Raw genomic sequence first — 24,792 nt, forward strand, 5'->3', positions numbered from 1 at the left:
CACAGTGTGCTACTCACATTTTGTAACTCTCACAGCATAAGTACACTTACACCAGGTTATTTTATTTTAAAGAATATCAGAGTGAAAACCCTTTATTAAGTGACCTAATTTCCAAGAGTATTTAGAGCCAAGTATTGCATTAGAATCAAGCATTCTCAATTAATTTTTCACACTGCTGAATATAAAACCGATTTAGAATCTTGCAAGTTCTTCAGTAGCTCCTAATCAGATTAGTTTATTGTCTCTTCTTCAGAGTTGCAGTGTGACAGTGTGATTACAGTAATTTTGTTCAGTTATATAGTTCTCCTCAAAGGCCTTAAAAAAATTTAACTTTGCCTACTCATACTGCTAACAGGCAAGGAGGAAAAAAAAAAAAAAAAAAGAAAGATAAAATGGCCATTTCACAATCCAGCAGCAAACATCCAGACTACCAGAGCAACAGAAATGTAGAGTATCTAACTTCTTTTTGCCATCCATGTGTGCAAACCATATAACACTTCCCTAATGGTTACAGTAAGAACCTGTGGACACCAAGATGAATCATTCCCTGAGCTCTACAAGTGACCCAAAGCATGACCTACAGTAGGTGGCTTCATTTCCTATGACCCAATTCCATCCACTTGGGTAGATAGCTACTGGAAGCACCGTTGTAACTAAATGTCAGTACCCCCAATAACAACATGCTTTGAACAGCTTTAACCATAAAAAAGTTAAACCAACAGAAATCTACAGGAACAGAAGCTTCTGTAATCAAGCAGCCTTAAGTACAAGTTGGACTGAACCAACTCCAAGATTTTAGTCTAATGATTTATTTTAAGTCACACTACGTGCCCCCCCCACTTAGAATAACAACAATTTAATTTTGCATATGCCTTTAAATAATTGTAAAAAACATTTTATGCATATATACACACACACTTGGTCACTTATCAACAGCAACAGGCCTTCTGTCAATGCTGCTACACAGACTAACTGCAGAAACAAAACAATTGCTAACAACAAATAAGGATCAGTTGCAGCATCAATACAGAGCACCCTAAAACGATGCATTAATACAATCCCCCTTCACAACTGTCACAGTATCACAATAGAAAGCACTGCTGATCATTCAGTTTAATAAAGGAACATTTTTGTTGAAAATAATTCAAAGAGCATTGAGTCCTTTCTGAGTGCCACAAGGGTCAATTCTTCAGCAAGAACCACAAGACGACTTTAGTTTCCAGCTTCCAATTTAAGAGTCAGAATCCAAAAGCAACATGAAAACATGCATATTTACTGGCATACAACTCTTGCCACAGTTTTAAGGAATATGCTAACATCATTTTTGTATTCCTTTCATTCCGGCTATCACAACCTGGGCAACCACTCGTCTATGTGCTGACAGTTACCATCCCACTCAGCTACAGCCTATCCCAAAGTCCAGCTGTGGGTACAGAAAGATTCTGAAATATTACAAAGCGTGTAAACACTCTAACGGAGTAAAGAAATCAGTTTTGACAAAGATTATTTCAATTTTAAATAGAGTAAAATGCTGTGATCCTCTACCATTAACTTTTTAAAAATCAAGAGTATCTATTATAAGTAGTACTTCAACTTTTCTTTTTCTTAACATCTCCAGTAGGATGCTTTTATTTTACTAGAGCAATTCATGCAAAGCACACATTCAGAAACAAAAAGCTGCACGACAACAACATTCAAGACTGCACAAGGAAGTACCACCAATATGATCTTATTTGGTAAACAGCAGGTGTAATGGGTGATGTCATGTATTAAACTGTCTCCTACATTTTGATGTCACAAGCATGTAATTATATAGCAATAACCACACCTTAGCAGTCTTAGTACTTAATTGGAAAGTATGATAGTCATATGTATATTCAGGTCATTAAAATGAAGACTACCCTGAAACACCTGTCTTAAAAAAACACATGCCTATCTTCAGCCAACCCACAACAAAATATTTATAATTTTAAAATGGCATTTCTAACCACATATTAGCTTTCTTTGGAACCTGTTACAGTACAAGGAGATGAAAAAGGCAAGTACTGTAGGGCATAGTGAAATAACTTTTATGAGTTTGACAGATGAAGTTGGAAAAAACAGATGTTTACATGCGCCTTCACCCGGAAAGCTGATCAAGCACATACAACATAAGGAACAGCATCACATTTAATGGGCACTTCAATGAGATAAACATACCTAAATGTAAAAGTAAAGCTCCATAACAGGAATAGTCAACTGGCTTATAGGGGAACAGTTATGAAAAATGTTACTGGAATTAGTATTTACATTGTACCTGAAACCTTGCAAATCCTATCAAATGTTCATTGTCTTTATCCACACTAGTCTTTCTGTTTCTCCATGATTCGGAATCGTTTTGCTCTGTTCCTGTATAGCACAATAGGAATTTAGATTCAGGTATATATATTCTTTATGGACAACAGCATGTCATTGGGAAGTAAATAAATGCCAATTCAAACAAGTGTCTTGCATACAAACCACAAAAATTAAATCCCTGCTCCAGACAAATAATGTATATCAGAAGTGTAAAGTCTGCTTTATTAGAGTGCATCTCCACCTAACTACTTTAAAAACCAAAACAAAAAACCCCACTAGGGTACACAGCTAGATAATCCACTAGACTTTCAACTATACTTTCAACCTTAAGTATCAGCTGGCTTGTCTACTACAAGCCCATTGAGAAAGTTTCAAAAGCTTCTACTCAATTAGGTTCTAAGTAGTATAGTTCTGTGAAAAGCTATCCAGAGAATGTTCTTCACAGAGGAAGTACTGATCTGGAATAAAAACAGTTTACTGAAATGATTTGTTGTAGTTTTTCTGTGTTACAAAAAGAGTCTTTCTCCAGCTGCCATTAAAGCCTTGAACTTGCAAAACTGAGCAGGTAAGTTTTACTTACAGGACAGTTTTTATAGTGAAAAGTCACTGGGAGTGAGGATGAAAATGGGGATTTAAAAGGGGGGTAGGGGACCACACACAGAAATAAAATGTCAAAAATTAGCTTAATCAAAAGTCCCAGCTTATGTGTGTTAAGGGTGAAACAAAAGCTTTTAAAAAGTCTTACATTTTCAAAGTCAAATACTTAAGTTGGGTGCCAACATTAATCTATTTCAAGAACTTAAAGAAAAGTGACTTGCCAGTAACTCTAGTTTTCTTAGCCTTCTTCTTCCACATCCTGCAAATGAAATAAGTCCACTCAGACTATGCTATACATCCACCTACGAGGGAGCAGAGAGGCACACTGTTCTGTGAGTCACACACAAAGACACAAGACCGCCCCTTCCATACAGTCAGCAGCTTCCTCAAATACTAATTAAGCCTTGTCACTCAAGACAGAAAGGGAATCAAAATAGCATAGCACCGAGAACCTTCAGACCTAAAAAGGGCATAAGGAATAGGGATAAATATGCTGGAAGCGTAGCTAGCAAGTGAAGCGAGAGGTAATTTTTTCTTTGCCAGAAATTACCATTCTCCACTTTTCAAAACACGTCCGTCTTCCCAACACGTAGCCGTGTCACGCTGCTCCGACAGGAGGCAGGCTGGCCTTTCACAAGATCTGCAATACTTAAACATTATGGCAGAATCTGCTGATTGAGTTCGATCCAGACGTTATGACAGTATATAAATTTGGCAGCAGATACCTCACTTCCTCCCCCCTCAGTGAAAGCAACAGTTTACAGTGAAGAACAGCCAAGCAATAGGAAACAGAAGGATATTATCCTCACAAATACACCGGGCCAGATTAACCTTATGGGCACAGAACACATTTCCATGGAACTGCAGGTTAGTATTTAAAAAAAGCAAAACTAAACTATTTATGTTTGTCAAAAATAAATTACCCTGTAACTAGCCAAGCATTTTCCTGTTCTGAGACAATCCTTTCACAAAACACTTTGGCAAACAGATATCTGACAGAATTAATGAAGGATACAGTTCTGACACAGCAGAACCTGATGGCATACAGTCTTTTAACAAGTCTGCGGTAAGATTAATAAACCCAAGGTGACATAGGCAAGTGATCAAAGCTCTGTGCTCCCTGTCTCACATAAAATTTCAAAGAATCTGAAATTCTTCAAAGGATTGACCACTTTACCTGATCCAGTTTCAGGGAAGACTACCTCCTGTATTTGAGAAAAAGCAGATGCTGTGCTGTCAACAATTAACTGAGACCACAGGTAACATTTCCAAGAGATTCCCGAGGGGAGTACTCATTCATGAAGTAAGGATGTCAAGTGCCCAAGTAATCAGCAATGCTAATAACCTCTGAAGGCAAAGAAACTTCACGGAAACTCTTTACCCATCACTAACTCAATGCATCACCTATGTAACACAGTCCATCCTGCACATTTACAAGCGTAATCATCATCCAGTCAGGGTCAAACCATCTGCCAGGAGGATGATTCCCAACCACACAGCATGCAATTCCATCACATGAGCATGTCTTTTGGATGTGATGGGGACAGTGTCAGAAGCAGGAAGCTTCTCAGGCAAAGAGATTAAATCCACCACAACAAAAAACAGGGGTCTTTTTAGGATAGATTCACATTCTAGAAGTGGATGTCATCACTTAATAAGTACATAAAAGTTGTGGCTTCCTCAAGGAGTGAACTCATAGTATCTTAAAGGGGGCAGCATACTACTTGGGCTGCTGGTGGGACTGCTGAAGAATTCTAAAGTGTAACTTCCCACAGAGTTCAAGTGCTCTACTAAGCTTGGTTTGCTACTTACCGGACACAAACCACAGTACCCAATTACTAAAATCAGTGAAGTTGTGGGAACACACTGCAGCTCCCTCTAAGGAAACCAGGGCCCAGGACTCTGGGGGAGCAAGAGGAGAAGAGTATGGTGTACATGTTGTTTTCATCTCAACATGGAGCTAAGACACAGCTGGAGAACGTGCTTGTTCCTGGTAGCCATGTCCCAATCCTAGCCTTAGAGCAGAACAAGCACATGTCTAAAGGTAGCTTCTGCCCATCTACTGATCTGACCTAAAGGAAGCAGAGTATCCTTGTAAAGAACAGCCTGAGGAGTCTGCCAAGGGCATTTCATTTTTTTATCAAAATTTGGAACCCCAAACCCTGAAGTTTTCACTGTGAAACCTGAAAGCTCACCTTGGCTCAGAAAGGACCTTGATTCTGAACTTCATCTCCTGGGAGTACCGGGTCTACACCTACCATGTCCAGATCATCCAAAAACTAAGAGATAGGCAGGCACGATCAGGACCCATTAGAACCTAAAAAATTCAGCAAAGCACTGTCTGAAAGATACAGTCCATGGTGCTAACAGGAGCAAAGAGTTGCTACAGGCATTGGCAGTTGGGGAACATGAATGCAGAAATACCTATTTACAGTTGTTCTTAGCGTCACATTTATGTATGACTTGGACAAGACACAGCTACAAAGAACTAAGTCTAGATTTCACTAGGTTTGTGCAAGTAATCCATCAAACTGTCAGCATCTCCTAAAGCATCTAGCTGGAGAAAGAGATTGAGCACCTGTCTTTAAAGACAGTCCCTGAGGGAGAAAGAATCTGAAACAAATTATTCCAAACATAGCAGTCCTCTTAAAGCAAGTACCTGTGGGGCACACTCCAGGGCAACATATATAACGGAAAATAGTTCAACCTCATTTAGGTCATGGAGTGGCTGCTGCAGACCAAACACCCTCTGTCAGAAGAGGACTGTGCTGAGAGTCTGTAAAGACACCAGATCTTTTGCTTAGAAACTTCCCTCCTGCCATCACATTCCTCCCTGAGGAAGAATAAGATTAGGATGGGACAAAGAGTGCTCATAGAACTGATGCACAACATCCCACTTCTGAGCAGAGCCAGCCAAGACTGCAAGGTACAAGAACATCTCATGCACAATAGCTCAGAAGTCATTACCACCTTGAGCACTTGCAGGGAGAATCAACCTTTTGAGGTTGAGGAAAGGGGAAAAAGAAGAGAAAAGAGGACAAAACCAGAGTGTTCAAACACAGATGACTCAAACACTGAGGGCTGTGTATTTCTGCAGCAAGAGACAAAGGAATGCACCAACATCAAAGCTGTACGACACAGACCTCATACTTGGAGGCACATTTCTGTTCACCTTTTTCAGTAGGAAAAAAAAAATATAGTTCATTTATAGCCATGGTCCTGAGCTCTTGAAATTGAAAGATTACTAAAAACAAACAGGAACAATCCATTGTGTTTTCAAAATTTTTATGGTACAATGAATTGATTTTACAGATGAATTTGAAGTACTAGCCCCTATCACTCCTAGCTAGCATGAATGCAATCCAAATTTCCTTCTCTTCTCCATGACATAATTGTGACAAGTCCTATACAGCCTGCTGTCAGTCATGTTGCTTCACCCAGCCCCCTCTGTTTACTCCTCATATGAATTTACAATCAACCATGTCTAAGTCTACCTTACCTACTGGTATCTACTATGCTACTTCCATGCTTCCCATTATTCTCTTTTCATTCCCGTGATTCTACATGAAGCACTCTACACTCACCATTGCCAGCATTTCTCATTTCACCTCTATCACAGGATTTCTGAAGAGACATTTAAGTGAAAGACTTTAAAATTGTTTGAGATCTTTGAAAGGATTTCTTTTTTTTTTTTTAAATTAAAATACTTTTAAGCATTTTATTTCACCACTAAAACCACGTAAGGCTCTTATAAATAACCATTCATCCTTATTAGTTCAAAGACAAGTACTATTTGATACACTGCTCAAGTGTGAAGTGATTCATGTTTGCTTTTCTAGAAACTACACTGGATTGCAAAGACTTCTGGCTCCCTATCTTGAAAGCATACTTTTACAGTAATTTGTTTCTGACTAGAAAAACATTTTGTACTTCAATTCTTCAGGATAAGTTTTTCTTTAAAATAAATAAAATAACAATAAAAATAATCGACGGAAGATATTTCACCTTTCAAAGTGTGTTAGAAGCATTACTTCTCAAGCTGCTATTAAATTACCTGCATTTTACAGAAAATGAAAGACTTTGCCACTAAAGGACTGTTATAGTGATAAAATGATAGCCAGCATTAAGCTTTAATAAAAAAATCCCCTCATTTCCAAGTCTGACCCTGAATTATAATTCTTCGTTTCTTCTTTTCAGAAGATAGAACTACAAGTTTTACAAACAACGTTTTACTTTTTATTTCTTAACAGCAATATATTACCCTCACCACACACACAATGCAGTCTATAGCGGTTTTTTTTCTTTGGTTTTTTTCTTTTTTTTTTTTTTTTTTGGCACTGTGCCCATCACTCACCCGTAACGGCATCATAAAACTCTTCTTCACTATTCATCCTTCAGTGTGAAATCTCAGTACAGCCAATCCAGCTTCCTCTAATGCATCGTTGAACTTGGTTTAGAGATTAAGTATCTGTGTGCTGTCGAAGTCTTCTTTTGCAAATACCCAGCTGCTTTAGATGATCTATTTGACAAGACAGGGAAACATAATTAGCAACTTTCACATTTCTTATGTGCACAAACATGCACACCTGACAAATACTAATTTTCCTATTTCTTCCCATAGCAAAAGATGGATTCTTGCATTCATAAGTAAACAGCCTTCTTTGATGCCAAAGTCATTCTGAAGATGAATACTACCTATCACAAGAACAGCTGTTGTACTCTGCTATGCTTCTCTCTATATAAATACGTTGTATACATTACTGTAAAATATACCTTATTTACTGCAAGTTAAATTTCAGGCAAGTACAGCTAGAAGGAGCAGAGAACTGAAGGAAGAAAAAGACACTGGCAAAACAAAAATTCTCTTCTTCAGCAGGAGGATAAGCCTTACTGCACCCTTAACCAAGAAAGCTGGGAACAAGAAAGAGAACCTTGTAATCGCAAAATCTCACTGTTGCATAAAAATGTTTGGTCTCACTGTACATCATGCAATCAGCATCTAGTGACCATTAGAAAAGTTTTGTCAGGCTACTGCTATGAACTCTTGAAGAGACAACTGGAGATTTTTCCCTCTAGACGGAGACTGTAAAGAAACAACAAACTTTTTCTCAGTAAAGCCAAGCACACTGCAAATAACTTACAGATTTATGAAGCATTCCAGCTCTACTTTATGGAGAGCCTAAATTAGATTTTTTCCAGATGGTTGGCAATGGTGTAACATAAACATTTTATTTCACCCAATTTTAGTCAAAGGAGAATAATGGCAAAATTTAGTTTGCACTTTTACAAATGTTCATCAGGTACCAATGATGAGCCAAGTACACAATGATAAACGACAGCATGGCAATGCTATCGATATCTCCTCCAAAACAACCTCAATCTGTCAGTCTCAATTTTTTATGATCCTTGAAGATCCCACTGCTTTTGTGACAGTAGTTTTTCCAGAGTAATTATAACTTTCACAATTCCGTTCCAATTAAGAGAAACAAAGCCAGAAGTGCACTGTACTCCTAGTAGAAGAACTTGCCATGTTTGAAGCCAATTCCTTCTCTCTTCCTCTCTGCAAGAAATGAAACTGCATGATTCCTCCTGTATTTCAAGTCTTTTTACCTCACTGCCCAGGACAAAAGCTATTTGAATATCTCACACACATATGGTCCTTCCAATTGTCCATTCAGTAGGAGCTGAAATAGCCTATTTTGGAACTCATCTAAGTTAATGAATGTAGCATTCACCTTGAAGTGTTATGTCTGTCAAAGCCAGCTATCTCAGTTTGTCGCTTTTCCCTTAGGAATTCCCTATTTTGCTTGCCACTATAGGGTTCTACATCAACCTCTGCATCATGGTGAGTATCTGAGCTTCCACATAATCTTCAGCAATTTCTTATTTACAAGTCCTCACCTCCACAAGGACAAAACTTTATGCAGCTGCTTCTCTTGACTGTTGCTACAGTGCTGTTGCAATTGCTCTCAGCTGCATGATAGTTTCCTTCCCTTTTTCCCATGCTGTTCTCCAGTCACAGACCTTTAAACCTTCTTCAACTTTCTTGCTCATCAGCAACAGGTTTCTGACTTACTTTTGTCAAAGTGCTGCATTCTCCTAGGCAAGGATGCAACAGCTCAAAACATTAACAAGTCAGACACATGTATGTCTGAAGACTTCCAGTGCAAGGCTATCAGCAAGCACTCTGCTTGCATAAGGCAAAGGAGCAGCAGCTTCACTTCAAAAAGATACAGACAGTTCAGGCCACTAGCAATCATGCTGCCATAGAATCAAAGAAAGGAAGAAACCCTCAACTAATAATTGGTTGAAGAGTAGCAGCTAGCTCAGATTTCTGGGTGAACTAAACAGCAAATTTGATTACATTGTTCTAAATCCGTACTGTAAGTACAAGTCCGTGTACCTATCCCTGTGTTACTTTGCCTAGCAGAAGCCAGTCCTTGACACTGTAAAAAAAAAAAAAAGCTTGTTCATACCAAAGCTGCTGTCAGTTTCTCCAAACTTTCCAGCCCCACCAGCAACATATCTGGAAGTATCTCTTCCAAGGTCTCCAAATATGTCATATCTTTGCAGAAAATCTGTCCTGGGGGATGCAACTATGTAAACCTTTCAACCCGGGCAGAAAGAAGGAATCCAAAGAAAACTATTGCTACAGAAAACAGGAACTTGTTATCTCGGGACAACTGTTCACCCCAGAAGCCATTATCACCTCACTGGAATGACTCCACTAGTTTGCTGAAAAAGAAGTTACATTAGAGGGCTTCTTTAACCCTCCAAGCTACTGTATCCTTGAACATGCAAGATATTTATGGTTTTAATGTCCGCAAGTATTGCATCCTTCTAGGAAAACAGCAGCCGCTATTTCCAGAAGGAAACTTGTATATGCACAAGATACAGCCCTCTCATGACCAGCACTACAGTTCCCTCATTTTCTCCATGTTTTCTTGCATCCTCCCTTTTTATGTTTAGTCTTTATTATTTTATTTAAGCTCTTGCAGCAGGACTATCCTATAGTTGCATACAGATCATGTGGCGGGATTCTGTTCTGAAATAGCCTTATATCTATCTGCAACACACAAAAAAAGAGCTAGTTCAAAACCCACCCCTGTTCAAACGCAAAAAGCACACTTCCTCAGGGTCTCTATCCAAACACAGCCACGTTACATATCAGCTTGCAAGCTCCAGAGATGCTTTGTAACAGCAACTCCAGTATGCTATAGACTTGTATAGAAGGCACTGAGGAATAAAAATTATGACTTAATGATAGCTGACAATTTTTAAGAGCCTTAAACAAGGTCATATAGATGAATGCCAGTTTCTCCTCTCCCCCCTCCTGCACAGTAATAATTGCATTACAAAAGGACTTCTGAAGTGGAACTACATCACACAGCATGCAGTTTCACTACAGAGACAAAGAAGCTTTCCTATAAAAACACTCACCAAGTACAAACGAAGTAACTAGAATGAAAGACTTGAGTTAACTAGAAGCAAGAGTTATGCCGTGTTCTCCTGATAGGCACTTCACACCACACCTTAAGCTCATTGTTATTTGAAAATGAAAGTTCAGTCATATCCCTGTAAGTTATATACAAGCTTTGTTACTATTACCTAAAGAAAAAAATATACATGAAAGTCACTTTAAATAACAGTTGCAAATTCTCCTAAGGTGCTAGGAGCATTTTTAAAGGGATAAAGTAATATATATTGCATCAGAGTTACACTAGGAACAACTTAACGCTCATATCACTTCTTTTACATTCAGTTCTTTTATTTAGCAGAGATTAATGTGAGTTTGCATGTAGCTGAACACACAATGATAACAGCATTTAGCTTTCATGAGCCAAAAAGCTAGGATTAAGTCCTTTTCTCTTACTAAAAGCAACCACAAAAAGTTACTTTCAACTAGGTTGAAATGCCAGAAGACAAAAACATCCTGTTTGCTTCATATTCAGCATTTGTAATCTGTATTTCCTCCTCCATGTCCATCATGTACCCGAAAGAATTCACTTAACACACTAGCAACTGTAGTTAGCAGATTTTATCAAAATTGCCATTCAAGGAAGGGTGCAATACTCCTGCGACAGACACACTTTTAGGCACTTAGGACCAACAGCCATCCTGGGAAATCTTTCATAAAGCATAAACATCATATCATGTTCACATCTTTTAGTTCTACAGTGTAGAAGAAATAAAAAGTGTATTTGGATGTTTTCTTACACACACAGTGATCATCAGGAATGTAACAACCAGTTTTGCATACAGGACTTCACTTGCCCTTGGTTGTAGAGAACACCGCTTCAGCAATCAGGGTTTGCTGGTTTAGAGCTTAAAATTATCTTAGTGGGCTTCACTTTAACAGCCCGTGCTAACAGGCTGGGCCTGGGTACTCAAGGCAGGGACACCCAGAAAGGTGCTTTTGCCTGGGGACTGCAGCCTAGCTGCATTGCCACATTTATGACCAAAAAGAGACTGTATAGAAATCATTTTATAAATCACAGGAAAAAGCTACAAGTAGGGGCATCTTAAGAGAACTGGAAATTCATAATTTAATGATGACAACACACCCCTGACCACGAGCAGCCCAGATTTTGTGGTTTACAAGATAAGTGGCAAAGCTCATCTATTTCCTCATATTTTAAGGGTATGGATTGGTATATGCTAATTGGATTTATTATGGGATTCATATGCATAAATAAAAACTGCCACATTTATTTTTATTTTTGTAATAGATTGATTACCCTACAGGAGAGATGCTATTTTTGAAGCTCAAACTGAAAGACAACAGATAAAAACATCCAAAAAAAGTATAATGCCCATTACAACAGTGCAACTTCATAATTGGTTAGCAAATCTGTACTGCAGACTGTATTATCTTACATTTTGCTCTGAGAAATTCTCCGTACTAGGTTGCCCAGAATATTCACAATACAATTTTACTCTTTGAAATTACATTTAAAGTAAGTGCAAAAGCAATTACCAGAAAACAACGAAGTTTAACATAATTTATTGAAGCAAGTCTTGAACAAGTTATTTGGGCAGAAGCTAGTTTTTCTAGTCATTTTGCTTATTTGCGTGCCAATGCCTACAATATACAAAACCAGACTAGCAAGAGTTAAGCTAAGCATAGCATGCAAGTCAAAAACTTGTAAGAGCTTCTGGTATCTTCTAATCAAAAGACTACCATTTAGGTTCCTCTGAAATAAGCTTTCACCTTAGTGATGTTGTAAAGCCATCCACAAACAGGTTAAACAAGATATTATGCTGTCCAAAAACACAATTTAGAAATGCAGATACCAATGCTGAAATAAAAATGCCATGCTTGTCCCAAGCAAGTAACCAAAGCCTGAACAGGTAAGGGACAGAAATACAACTAACTACTAGTCACATGGACACAAAGTCTGTTTTGTACTTTTGTTATTAAAATGTAAAACCTGTATTAAAAGCAGGTTACTCATTAAAACTCCTTTAAATTTTTACGATTTATCAGAACAGGTTCACACATTCCTGTATGACTAATGACCATGGACAGTCCATTTCTTAAAGGACATGAGGATGTTTTGCAAAGGCAAAGGACGAAACAAAGCATGCAGTTGCAGTAAATACTGCGAAAAAACAAGAAAATACCTGCACCACATCCATAACACAACTTGAAATAGGTTCTACAGAGAGGAGGGGATTACTAAGATTGACATCCAGCTTTCCAGAAGTACATCTGCCACAGACAGAGAGAACAGAAAAGGCTGTTCCTAAACATGCATGGCACACCAATGGTCGCAGCATGTACTAAGACAGATCCCGAGAGGCTCGCTCTCAGGAAAACACATGCTTCTCTCTCTCTCTGCCTTGATGCAGAGAATGTAACTATTCACACCACCTACACTAAGGTGATAGCTGAGCTCCCGTGATGAAGGAAGAACAGAGTCATACCATACCTGCCAATCAGCTGGTTATGAATAACGTCAAACAAAGCGTTCTGTGCAGCACTGGGTTGAACCTGTAACTCGACAGTGACACATACCAGGTGATCTGGCTTCCGCTAACAGGCTTTGCTTTCAAAAGCTTAACTCCACACAGATCGTAGGGTCCCATACAAGCTCACAGTCCCCAGCAGTAGAAGGTACAGGGAACTCTCTTCCAGAGGTATAGTATCAATACGATCAGTCCCAGACTTTGCAGAATTCCCACCTATTTTAAACCATTTCCTCCCAATTGAATTTATTTTTAAAACCAGGACAACAAAAGTGCAAGACTTTGCAAATCATTTTATAAAGTATCTAATTTGCTCAACGTATTCTGTGACATGCATGTGAGCATCTATAAGAGAAGAGATGCACACACTCCTTGTAAAGAGAGGTTCCACCTTCACAGCTTCTCTCTGAAGCCAAATGTGTGGAGATCCACTGCCTGCTGCCACCTATATGCCAGATGAGGCTGTGGAGATGACCTATAACGGTTGTCCGTAACGTCATTTCATTTGCTTACACCTCTGTCAAGTACTAAAACTTGAAATTTCCTTTGCCATTTATCTGGATAGGTTAGTAATCCCCCAAATTTGTCATCAAGTATGCTTGCTTCTTCTCAAATTCCAACCCTCAACAGAAAAAAGAAAAAAACCACCTTATGTCTGTCACTAAGATCCTGGATCCTCACAACTTATACACCAATTTCCGAAACCCGAACATTAGAAGCTGTTCAAAACAACCCGTAAGAGTTTAAACATGCAATTACTATGACTTAGTTAATTCAGCATAACTAGCTACTCCGTACTAACTTGTTCTTCTATGTTAATGCTCAACAAAGACCCAGCTGGTTAACCGAAGTTACTCCTCCTTAAAGAAACATTTACATTTCTATAGAAAGGTAAGCATTTACAGCTGGAGTTGCTAATTTGACTGGAATGCAGTTCAGCAAGATCAGTTTTGAAGTCTGGCTGGCTGACTACAGCTGCTGTGTCTTACTCCTCCAGACCTGAAGTTGAAGTTTCACATCATGCAGCAATTCTGGAAAGCCACTGCTTTGTTGACACCATCCTGCTACCTTTACAAATCCTGGTTTTTTTCACTCTTAAAGCACATGGTCTAGCTCTATGAGACATATATAAAACACTAGGTCATGTTCATTCTACAGACATTGAATCTACTTGTGAGATCAAGGAGCATTTAAATAAAACCAAGTATGGAAACAGTAAGCAGTCATGGTAATGAACACAGACATTCACCAGCATGAGCAGGTAGGTGGTTAGAAGTTCAATACACTCTAATTCAAGTGCCACCAAAGAATTAATGAACTAGCACATTCATCCGCTTTTTCACATGCCTAGCAAGGTTTTGCTGGATGTGTACTTCCACAGCACATTTTAAAACAAATTAGGTTTATTAACTTGAAAGTAAAATACTTGCAAGCAAGGGGAAGGGGGGAGAAAGTCAAGTGAGGCTTTCCTCAAAAAAAAGAAAAAAAAAAAGAGAAACTTTTTGTCAAATTTCATGCGATAAAAATACCACACAAGTATTCCCATGGGAGGAGGAAGAGGCAAATCCTGTGAACTTTGAAAAGACACTAAATTTTCAGGTTTTTGCTTTTCTTTAATGGGTTAAAAGAGCACAAGCTCAATTTAATAGAAATAGTATGCACAGAATTTAAAATTAGCTTGATACAAAGCAAAACTCATTCCATGCCCCATTTAATCCACCTAACAGCATGTGTTGATAAAGAGCAACATTTTCATTAGTTTGATATCCTGGGTTCAGGATGCACCTTCTGTCCAGAAAGGGATGCCAAAAGCCAGCAGATCAAATAGACACACCCTTCATACTGACACTAAAAACAATAAATAAAAAAAAAGAGAACAAAAAACCCAACAGTCCTACAACATGACTGGTGAAACAAGAGACAACCCCACCTTCTCTTGAGTTGCCAGCTGAAATAAAACATAGCTGTAGTACTTCAAGGGACAGAAATAAATAACTTGAACTAGAAGATAAATATTCATGTGGTTTTACTTCATACACATCTCCTGAAAGCACCAAACTGCAGAGCTTCATCTCTGAAGGAAAGCTTCAGCAAGCATGAATCTTAATTGACTCATGAAATTAGGTTACCAACAACACTGGATTTAAAGCAGCTATAAAAATTAGCCAAGAAGTCAATTTAATTGGCAATTTAGATACCTGCTGCAATTATTATGCACTTAAAATCTCTTCAACCAGAGAACAGCTACACAGATGGCAGAATCCAGAAGAGGATTTTATTTACCAAGTTAGATTTGTTTCTTACTCCAAAGTTTCAGTGTAACAGCATCTTCCACCAACATGTCTTGGCAAGATGAAGCTCACTCCACATCCACAGTAAGAGAAGGGCAACTTCCTTCCCCAGTCTGTTAATCAAAATGCAGAGAGGTTGAGTGAAGAGGATCAGCTGAAGACCTGGCCCACGGTCAGTTTTCCATTCCTTTGAAGATTGCAGCTATCCCTATTATAGGCCTTATTGCAGCTGAGAGTTATTAAATGCCCTGGGACAGCTGAGGACCTGTACTCAGTCCTGCTGGGATTGAGTTCATTTCCTTCCCATATGGTGCTGTGCTTTGGATTTGTGACCAAAGCAGTGTTGATAACACACCCATGTTGTATTGCCAAAGAGTACTTACACAGCATTAAGGCTTTCTCCCCTTCTCACTCTGCCCTGACAGCAAGTAGACTTGATGTTGAAGGGTTAAATAAAACAAGAGAACCATGATGGTCAGTTTTGAAGCCATGACAACAGGAATAGAAAGTCCTTAAGACAAATGATACTGTTCAAGGACCCTTCAGAATATGTAATAACCTATTCAATGTGTGTAATGGTGTGTAATGATATATGATTTGTAGTAGAGAGAGAAAGTTAAACAGTAACTTAGCGGTAGCTGATAGGATGAAGGTATGAACCCTAGTTACCTTAGGTGATTTTAATACTAAAAAACACATCCCTAGGAGGAGATTTTAAATGCAAATATAGGCCCACCTTAGTATAATGAGTTAAATTAACACTAAGACATGCGCAGATGAACTTTTGTATGAGTGACCAATCAGTTATTGTAATGGGATTCCTTCTTTGTATCTTTTTGTATAAAAGACCTCATTGTGTTTCTGAGAGGTGTGCTGGCTGACGTTAAATGCCTGGCACCCCACTGTGCAGAGTGGCAATAAAGACAAATATCTCTACTCCCTGTGCTGATTGGTGTTTTGCACATCAGGTGAACAATGCTGATTTAGGGACAACATTTCTGGCGACCCATATGGGACGGCCATAAAGCCTTGCCCAGCTTGTCTTACCATCCCCAGCGGTGGCGAATCGGACCAAGTAGGACTCCAGCACGCACCAACCTGTTGATCAGACACTCCTCCGGATTCCCTCCAGCGCCAAGACAGTGAGCAGCTCAAAGGTGCATCACTCAAGAGATACTTGTACAAGGGAAAAGGGGGGCAAATTCCTGGATTGGTGAGTACTATATTTAATTGCTTCTGCGGAAGATAACTCGCACATAGACGCTTGGTAACGGGGGAAAAGATTACCTTAACTAAGATCAGAGCTGAGTGCGCACCTAGAGGCAAGAGGAAAAATGGGGTCAGGTCAATCCACGATTCCACCCTGTGGCCCTTTGGGTTGTATTTTAAAAAACTGGAATAAGTTTGGGGGAGATCCAATGACTAAAGATAAAATGAAGAGATATTATAACCAATGGTGGCCAAATTATAAGCTGGATGATGGTGAACAGTGGCCGGAAAATGGATCTTTACAATATATTACTATATTGCAATTAATGTTGTTTTGTCGCCGGCTTGGAAAATGGGATGAAGTACCATATGCTAATGCTTTTATGACATTGTACAGGAAACCTGATATACAAAACAAATGTAAACTGGGGGGGAATTGATAATGCCATGCCTGGAAGATAAAGAAACAAAACAAGGAATTATATGCTGTGGAGGAGATGAACAGGAAGATGTACAATTATTAGTTCCCTCTTCCCCTCCCCCATATAATACTGAAAAGGGAACAAATCAGGAATATCAGGAAATGGGAGACAAATGGTTTAGTCCTATCTTGAGTAGGACAGGAGGGAATACCCGACCTGTGATTCAGGCTCCTTTAAGACAGGCAGTGGGAACTGACGGAAAACCTGGTTTTGTGCATGTCCCATTTACTACATCAGATTTATTACATTGGAAACAATCAGTTGGGTCATACAGAGAAAACCCAGAGGGGATGTGTCAGCTTTTAGAGACCCTTATGTTAACTCACAACCCCAACTGGGGAGATATGCAAGCTTTACTAAATACTTTTTTTACTGCAGAAGAAAAAAGAATGGTGTTAGACAAAGCTAAGGAAGAGGGAGGTAAATGAAATAGGCAAGAAGACCCTGCACAGTATCTGCCTTTAAGGGAAGATCCTGAGTGGGATCCAAATACAGAAATAGGGAAGGCAAAATTAAAACAATATCAACAACTAACATTATAGGGAATACAGCACGGGGTACCTAAACCAAAGAACTTGTCCAAACTGTATGAGGTCAGGCAAGAACCTCATGAAAGCCCATCGGATTTTTATGAAAGGTTATATGAAATAGCAAGGAAATGGACTGATCTGAACCCCAAGGAAGAGGCAAATCAGATGATGTTTAATATGTTATTTATAGCTCAATCTTCACAAGACATCAGAAAAAAGTTACAAAAGGTAGATGGGGCCAGAGGTATGTCTACCTCTCAACTAACTGAAATAACTTATAAAGCGTATAATAATAGGGAGGAGGAGAAGGAGAAAAAGGAACATGCTAAAATGAAATTGCAGGCTTCCCTTTTGGCTGCAGCAATAGTAGACAGAAGAGCACCAAGAGGGAGAGGCAGAAGGGACAGAAGGGGTAGAGGAGAAACGCAGGGAAGAGGAAGAAGGGGAATAGGGCTCAAGAGAGGTCCTCCCTTGGGATTCAATCAGTGTGCAATTTGCAGGCAAGAGGGACATTGGAAAAGTGAGTGTCCTGAGACGGATTAAAAAAAGGAAGTTGAAAACATCAATATGATGGTGCTAGAGGATTCTGAGACAAAATTATAGGGACTGTGGGAAAATATTAAAGCTTCCCCAGCAGATCCCCCGGTTCCAGTAAAGCTGGGGAATAAAGTAATAGATTTTTTTTAATCTATAGCGGTGCTATCCATTCAGTAATAAGTAGTTGTAAGGAACCTTTGAGTAACACCTCAGTGCCGGTTGTAGGGGCAATGGCAAGAAAAACTTTGTGGCCATTCTTAAAACGTACAGAATGTACAACTGGAGATACTAAACTGACTCATGAGTTTCTATACATGCCAGAGTGTCCCCTTCCTTTGTTAGGACGAGATCTACTTTGCAAATTGAATGCTCAAGTAAATTTCTCTGAGAACTCTGTACAGCTGCATATCCCTCCAGAGATAGCATGGAAGGCTCAAATCTGCTTACTGACAGATAATACCTCGAAAGAACTTGAAAATAACATCCCAGGCATAGCATTGAAGGTGGTAATTCCTTTGGTGTGGGCCTCAAAGCAGCCAGGTAAAGCAACAAATGTTATTCTGATTAAAATAGAACTTAAACCAGGGGTAAAGCCAATAACGGTAAACCAATACGCTATTAGACTGGAAGCACGCAAAGAACTGGAACCCTTGATAAGTAACTTTCATGCAATGTGGACTGCTTAGAGAATGTCAATCTGAATTTAATACTCCTATTTTACCAGTAAGGAAGCCTCGTTCTCATGAGTATAAATTAGTACAGGATTTAAGAGCAATAAATCAAATAACCGTGGACATACACCCTACTGTACCAAATCCTTACACTCTGCTAGCCTTGGTACCTGAAACAAATGCTTATTTTACTGTTTTGGTCTTAAAAGATGCTTTCTTTTGTATCCCAGTGGATGAACAAAGCCAGACAATCTTCACCTTTGAACGGGAGAATCCCACAACGGGAAGAAAGGCACAGCTGTGTTGGACTGTGGTCGCTCAAGGATTTAAGAACAGCCCTACACTGTTTGGTAATGTATTGGCAAAGGAATTGGAACAGTGGCAAGGTAAATATGACCACATAACCCTGTTACAATATGTTGATGACATATTAATAGGATCCAACACTAAAGAAATCTGCTTGGAAGCCACAGTTAGTTTGCTGCATTATTTGGGATTAGCGGGATACAGAGTTTCCGAGAAAAAGGCTCAAGTTGCAAAGGAAAAGGTTCGATATCTGGGCTTCGAGATATCAAAAGGTCAAAGAGAACTGGGAATAGAGAGAAAAGAGGCAATCTGTAAAATTGCAGAACCAAAATCAAAAAAACAATTGAGAGGATTTTTGGGGATGGCTGGAGTTTGTCAAATATGGATTCCTAACTTTGAATTGATGGCCAAACCTTTATATGAGGTGGTTAAAGGACCAGAAGAATGACTACAATGGACTCCTAAGCGTCAGAGAAGTTTTGAAATGATAAAGAAAAATCTGACAGATGCCCCAGCGTTGGGATTACCAGACATGACAAAACCTTTTCAATTATATGTGTGTGAAAGACAGCACGTGGCCTTAGGAGTGATGACCCAAGTTCTTGCAAGTTGGAAAAGACCTGTAGCTTGTTTCTCAAAACTATTGGATGAAGTAAGCAAAGCGTGGCCAGCATGTTTGTGGGCTGTAGCTGCAACCACCTTATTAATATAGGAAGCTCAAAAATTGAACCTGGGACAGCCTATAGCGGTTTTGGTCCCTCATGCAGTAATGGCCATCTTGAATGACAAAGGACACCACTGGATTTCTCCAAGCCGCTTGGCTAAATATCAAGCTATCCTAATAGATCATAAGGATGTAACCTTAAGTGTGGTGTCCACCTTAAATCCAGCCACTTTGATGCCCATAGCAGAACATTTACAGCATGACTGCATGGCCACGATTGAACAAGTTTATGCTAGCAGACCAGATTTAAAAGATATACCATTGAAAAATGTGGACTTAGAACTATACACTGATAGTAGCAGTTTTATGCATAATGGAGAAAGAAAGGTGGAATATGCTGTGGTAACTCTTTGGAAAGAGATAGAGGCTAAACCATTGCCCAAGAATACTTCAGCATAAAACCCAGAAATTTTGCATTGACTAGAGCCCTGGATATAGGAAAAGACTTAAAAGTCAACATATATACAGACTCTAAATATGCCTTCGACCTTTTTCATGCTCATGGAGCTATTCGGAAAGAACAGGGGTTACTGAATTCACAGGGAAGCGGTATAAAATATGGACAGGAAATCCTGAAATTGTTACATGCGGTCTTAGAACCAAAAGTAGCAGCAATAATCCATTGCAAGGCCCATCAAAAAGGAGAAGGAGAAATAACTGAAGGAAACAGAAGAGCTGATTTAACAGCAAAAAAGGCTGGTTTAGATGGATGTGTGATTGGAGCCTTGATACCCGCGTACAGAAATTGACATGAAACCTCCTCAATATTCTGAAAAAGATGACGGATCAGCAGAAATGTTAAAGTGTTCAAAAAATTCAGAAGGATAGTGGATAACTCTGAATCAGCAGGTCCTCACCACAGCCAAAATGATGGAAGCCCTCCTTAAAAAGTTACATGAAGAAACTCATATGGGAGCAGATGCTATGATAAGCAGTGTTAAAAGATATGCTATAGGACCAAAGATGCAAACAAATACAGACACAGTAGTAAGAAGATGCCAAACTTGTTGTGTAAATAATCCCAAAATACAAACAAAATCTCCTGCAGGTGACATGAAAAAAAAGAATAACCCCTGGGGAACACTGGCAAATAGATTTCTCTGCTGAGTTACCAAAACATAAACAATACAAATATCTACTGGTGTTAGTAGATACGTATTCAGGATGGCCAGAAGCTTCCCCTGCCACACCAATTGGGCTAGAGAGGTTGTCAATGCATTATTAAAGGAAATAACCCCTAGGTTTGGAATTCCTAAAGGGATATCTTCTGACAATGGGCCTCATTTCGTTTCAGAAGTGGTCCAGGGAGTATCAAAATTTCTCCAATTTAAATGGGATTTACATACCCCATGGAGACCACAGTCTAGCGGGAAAGTAGAAAAAATGAACCAGACCCTTAAGAGGCACATCTCAAAATTATGTCAAGAAACTCAGCTTAAGTGGGTGGATGTTTTACCAATTGCTCTAATGAGGATTAGAATTACCCCTCGAGTAAGGGAAGGATTAAGTCCTTTTGAAATATTATATGGAAAACCCTATCCAGTCAGAAGCACAGGAAACAGAAGTGACCAAACACATGTTATAAGGGAAGGAATGTTGAGAAATTATTTGCTCTTTAGCACATTTTATCATCCTTACATAGATAATCAACGAGCTCCTTTGCCCCTGGATTCACCAGTACACAATTTTCAACCTGGAGACTTGATTTATATTGGCACTTGGAAAGACAAACCATTGAAAGAAAAGTGGAAAGGACCTTACATCATCCTGTTGACTACCTATACAGCAGTGAAGGTGGAGGGAATCAGCTCTTGGATCCATTACATGCGGGTTAAGCCAGCCCCTCCGCCAGAAGCTAAGGACAAGTGGAGAGCTGTCTCAGCAGGACTGTTAAAGACTATATTGTCCTGTAATCGTGTCAAAAAATGAAGGGTTATATGCTGTTTGTTCTTTTCCAGGTTATGGAGTGAACTATGTTTTTCCAAAAATGGGATCAGTTGGAGAATGTGTGGGAGAAATTGGCCAAAATTATTGCATTAAAAAAAAAAAATAGAAAAGTCCAGCAAATAATGATGACTAAATTAAAAGACAACCCTTTCATGAAGAAAATAGAAGAGCATGAGTCAGGGAAGACTTCCTTGAAAAGAATATACGGTGAGGCTTGAGGGAACTCTAAAACATATCCATAAGTCTCAAAGGGGGGCATTGATGTCAAAGGGTTAAATAAAACAAGAGAACCATGATGGTCAGTTTTGAAGCCATGACAACAGGAATAGAAAGTCCTTAAGACAAATGATACTGTTCAAGGACCCTTCAGAATATGTAATAACCTATTCAATGTGTGTAATGGTGTGTAATGATATATGATTTGTAGTAGAGAAAGTTAAACAGTAAGTTAGCAGTAGCTGATAGGATGAAGGTATGAACCCTAGTTACCTTAGGTGATTTTAATACTAAAAAACACACCCCTAGGAGGAGATTTTAAATGCAAATATAGGCCCACCTTAGTATAATGAGTTAAATTAACACTAAGACATGCGCAGATGAACTTTTGTATGAGTGACCAATCAGTTATTGTAATGTGACTCCTTCTTTGTATCTTTTTGTATAAAAGACCCCATTGTGTTTCTGAGAGGTGTGCTGGCTGACGTTAAATGCCCGGCACCCCACTCTGCAGAGCGGCAATAAAGACAAATATCTCGACTCTCTGGTTGATTGGTGTTTTGCACACCATGTGAACAACCCTGATTTAGGGACAACAGGCTGGGAGTGGACAAGAGGCTGGGAGGCAATACAGCCGGGACAGCGGACCCGAACTGGAGGAAGGGATGTTCCCTGCCATATACTGCCACACTCAGCAATAAAACCGGTGGGGAGTTTTGCAGGGGTTGCCGTTGCTCGGGGACTGGCTGGACACTGCTCAGCTGATAGCAAGCGATTGCTTTTGCATCTCTTGCTTTTCTTTATTTCTATTTGGCTTTTTCCCCAGCCTTTTCTTATTAAGTGTCTTTGTTTCTACCCCCAGTTTTCTCACTTTTGCCCTTCCGATTCTCTCCCATACCCCATGTGTGTGTGGGGCGGCGGGGAAAGGGGCGAGGGGGGAGAGCTGTGTGGGGCTTAGCTGCCTGCCGGGGTCAACCCACAACAGAACCAAAGTAGCAAAGTATCCTAAGCTGAGAGTTTAGCTGAACTTATTTTTAAAGCACTTGAAACAATGGTGGCAGCAAACTGAACATCTGAAAATTTAGCTTTGAACATATGAGCCAAACAGATTTATGGCAGAGAGAATCACTTTCTGTTCTCTCAGGAATACAGATTTTTGGTGACACTTCACAAGAATTAGAGCCAACTGAAATGCTGGAAGTCTGGTTTGCAGTGAGTTCAGGCTACAAAATTTGTTTCTGCATCAGAACACACCACAATAATTGTCCCACGCACTGAGTACTGCCACCAGCACACAGCTACAGTGCTGCTATCAGAAGCATTATTTATTGAACATAAAAATTGTAAAGATGAAACTGGACAGACAATACCCTAGCGGTATAGTGCTCAGTTACCTACGGAACTGACAGCTATCCCCAGTTTCACTTCAACCAAAAATTCTGTTCTGTGGCTCACAGAACTTCTACCAAACCTAACAAACAAAGAAGAAAAGACCAAAGAAACTTGACTCCAGCAGATTAATATTTTCTGATGCAAAACACTTCACTGAAATTCTCACAGAATTCTGTAAATGTTCTCCTTTTTTAACACTACATCAATATTTGAGACATTTTTCCACCTGAGAGCATCTGGTACAGCATTCTTTGGACCTCGTAGCCTTCCCTTAGAAACTATTTCATTGCCCACAATTGTAAAAGATCGCAAAATTCTGTTTTACATGCCTTCTCTACCCATGATGCATAATTCTAGGTTTGATCATGACTGATAAACCAGCTCATTTCTAGCCACACTGTTAAAAAAAATAGTAATTCAATACTGTATTGTGAAACTAGTTACTTCTTAGTAGTTTTCTGAGGATTTGTTTTATCTTATTTGTAAGAGAGACAAGGTGGGAAGTAATCAATAACTCCAAGCACAGTGGCTTTGGACACAAGTCTCAGTAGATATATAATTAATCATTTATGAACACTTCTCTCTGAACCAAAACTTACTTTGAAGGTAAAATTAAGTATGCTTGAATATTTCTTATCATAATGTAACCACCCCTACAAATTGATCACTGAAGTTTACGAATGTGAAGACATATAATGTCACTGGAGAAAACCCCTAGAACAGTAAAAATAGTAACAGGTTTAAGTTTATAGATCTTCCTACTCAAAGGCACTTTTAAAGCTTTGTCTCTGTAGACCCATTCTGTCTGAGCGGGTGTAGTTTTACACTTATTCTGTACAAGGTATCTTACAAATCATTTTCATGGAGACTCTTAAGCAATTATGATAGCAATCATACTGCAAATAAAGCAGGATGACAACAGCTGACTAACCTAGTGCAAAGCCCTACAGCGTAAGAAACCATGTTTTTATGCCTACAAACAATTGCTCACACACTCAAATTCTGCACCACAAGCTCATGCACGCAGCTAGCAGACTATTTGTTAAAGAGTTTTAAGAGGATACCACAAATTTGCAAAAGCTTTAGGAAGTCAGAGTTTCTGCTATGGTTGAATTTCCTTTAAAGCTACATTTATAGTAGATATCTAATGGATTCCAGTATAAGGGTGTTACTGTGTTTGCTGTTGTGAAGAGATTTAAAAAAAAAAAAAAAGAAAAAAAAGACAAACTTGGACTTCTCAAGACAGGACAAATAACTCTAAGTAGAGTTCAGTTTTAATAAAGAATCCACCTAGCTATCTGCTCAGTAACATCAACCTGCTTGGATAATGAAACAGTTGCACAGCACTTAGAACTACGTTTAAGACAAAATAAGATCATGTAAATAAAGTTATTTGCATCTCTAAAGATAGGTAGCAATTTTGTTTCACTATTAAACAACCGTTCAACAGTTTCATTGACATTGTGCAAAACCTAGAAAGAACACATGCATGGGGGAGAAGTTCTGTTCTAACAAAGTTCTCATCTCATCCAGTAAGCAAACATGCTGCTGAATGGACCATTATAAATAGGCTGGTGAGCTAAC

The 24,792-nt window shown here is 39.1% G+C and overlaps 1 protein-coding gene across 3 annotated transcripts in view; it reads right to left on the bottom strand.

Annotated features, from left to right (window-relative positions):
* The window catches only part of OSBPL2 (oxysterol binding protein like 2), a 44,627-nt gene that overhangs the window by 15,776 nt on the left and 4,059 nt on the right, over window positions 1-24,792 (bottom strand). For all 3 annotated transcript variants that reach the window (XM_059827034.1, XM_009810982.2, XM_059827033.1), the window contains one exon: window positions 7,289-7,453. In XM_059827034.1, the coding sequence (XP_059683017.1) occupies window positions 7,289-7,325 (37 nt within the window). In that variant the 5' untranslated portion in view covers window positions 7,326-7,453. The remainder of the gene's footprint in view (window positions 1-7,288; window positions 7,454-24,792) is intronic.

The sequence above is a fragment of the Gavia stellata genome, chromosome 20 (genome assembly GCF_030936135.1).
Source record: "Gavia stellata isolate bGavSte3 chromosome 20, bGavSte3.hap2, whole genome shotgun sequence".
In the NCBI taxonomy this organism is placed as follows: Eukaryota; Metazoa; Chordata; class Aves; order Gaviiformes; family Gaviidae; genus Gavia; species Gavia stellata.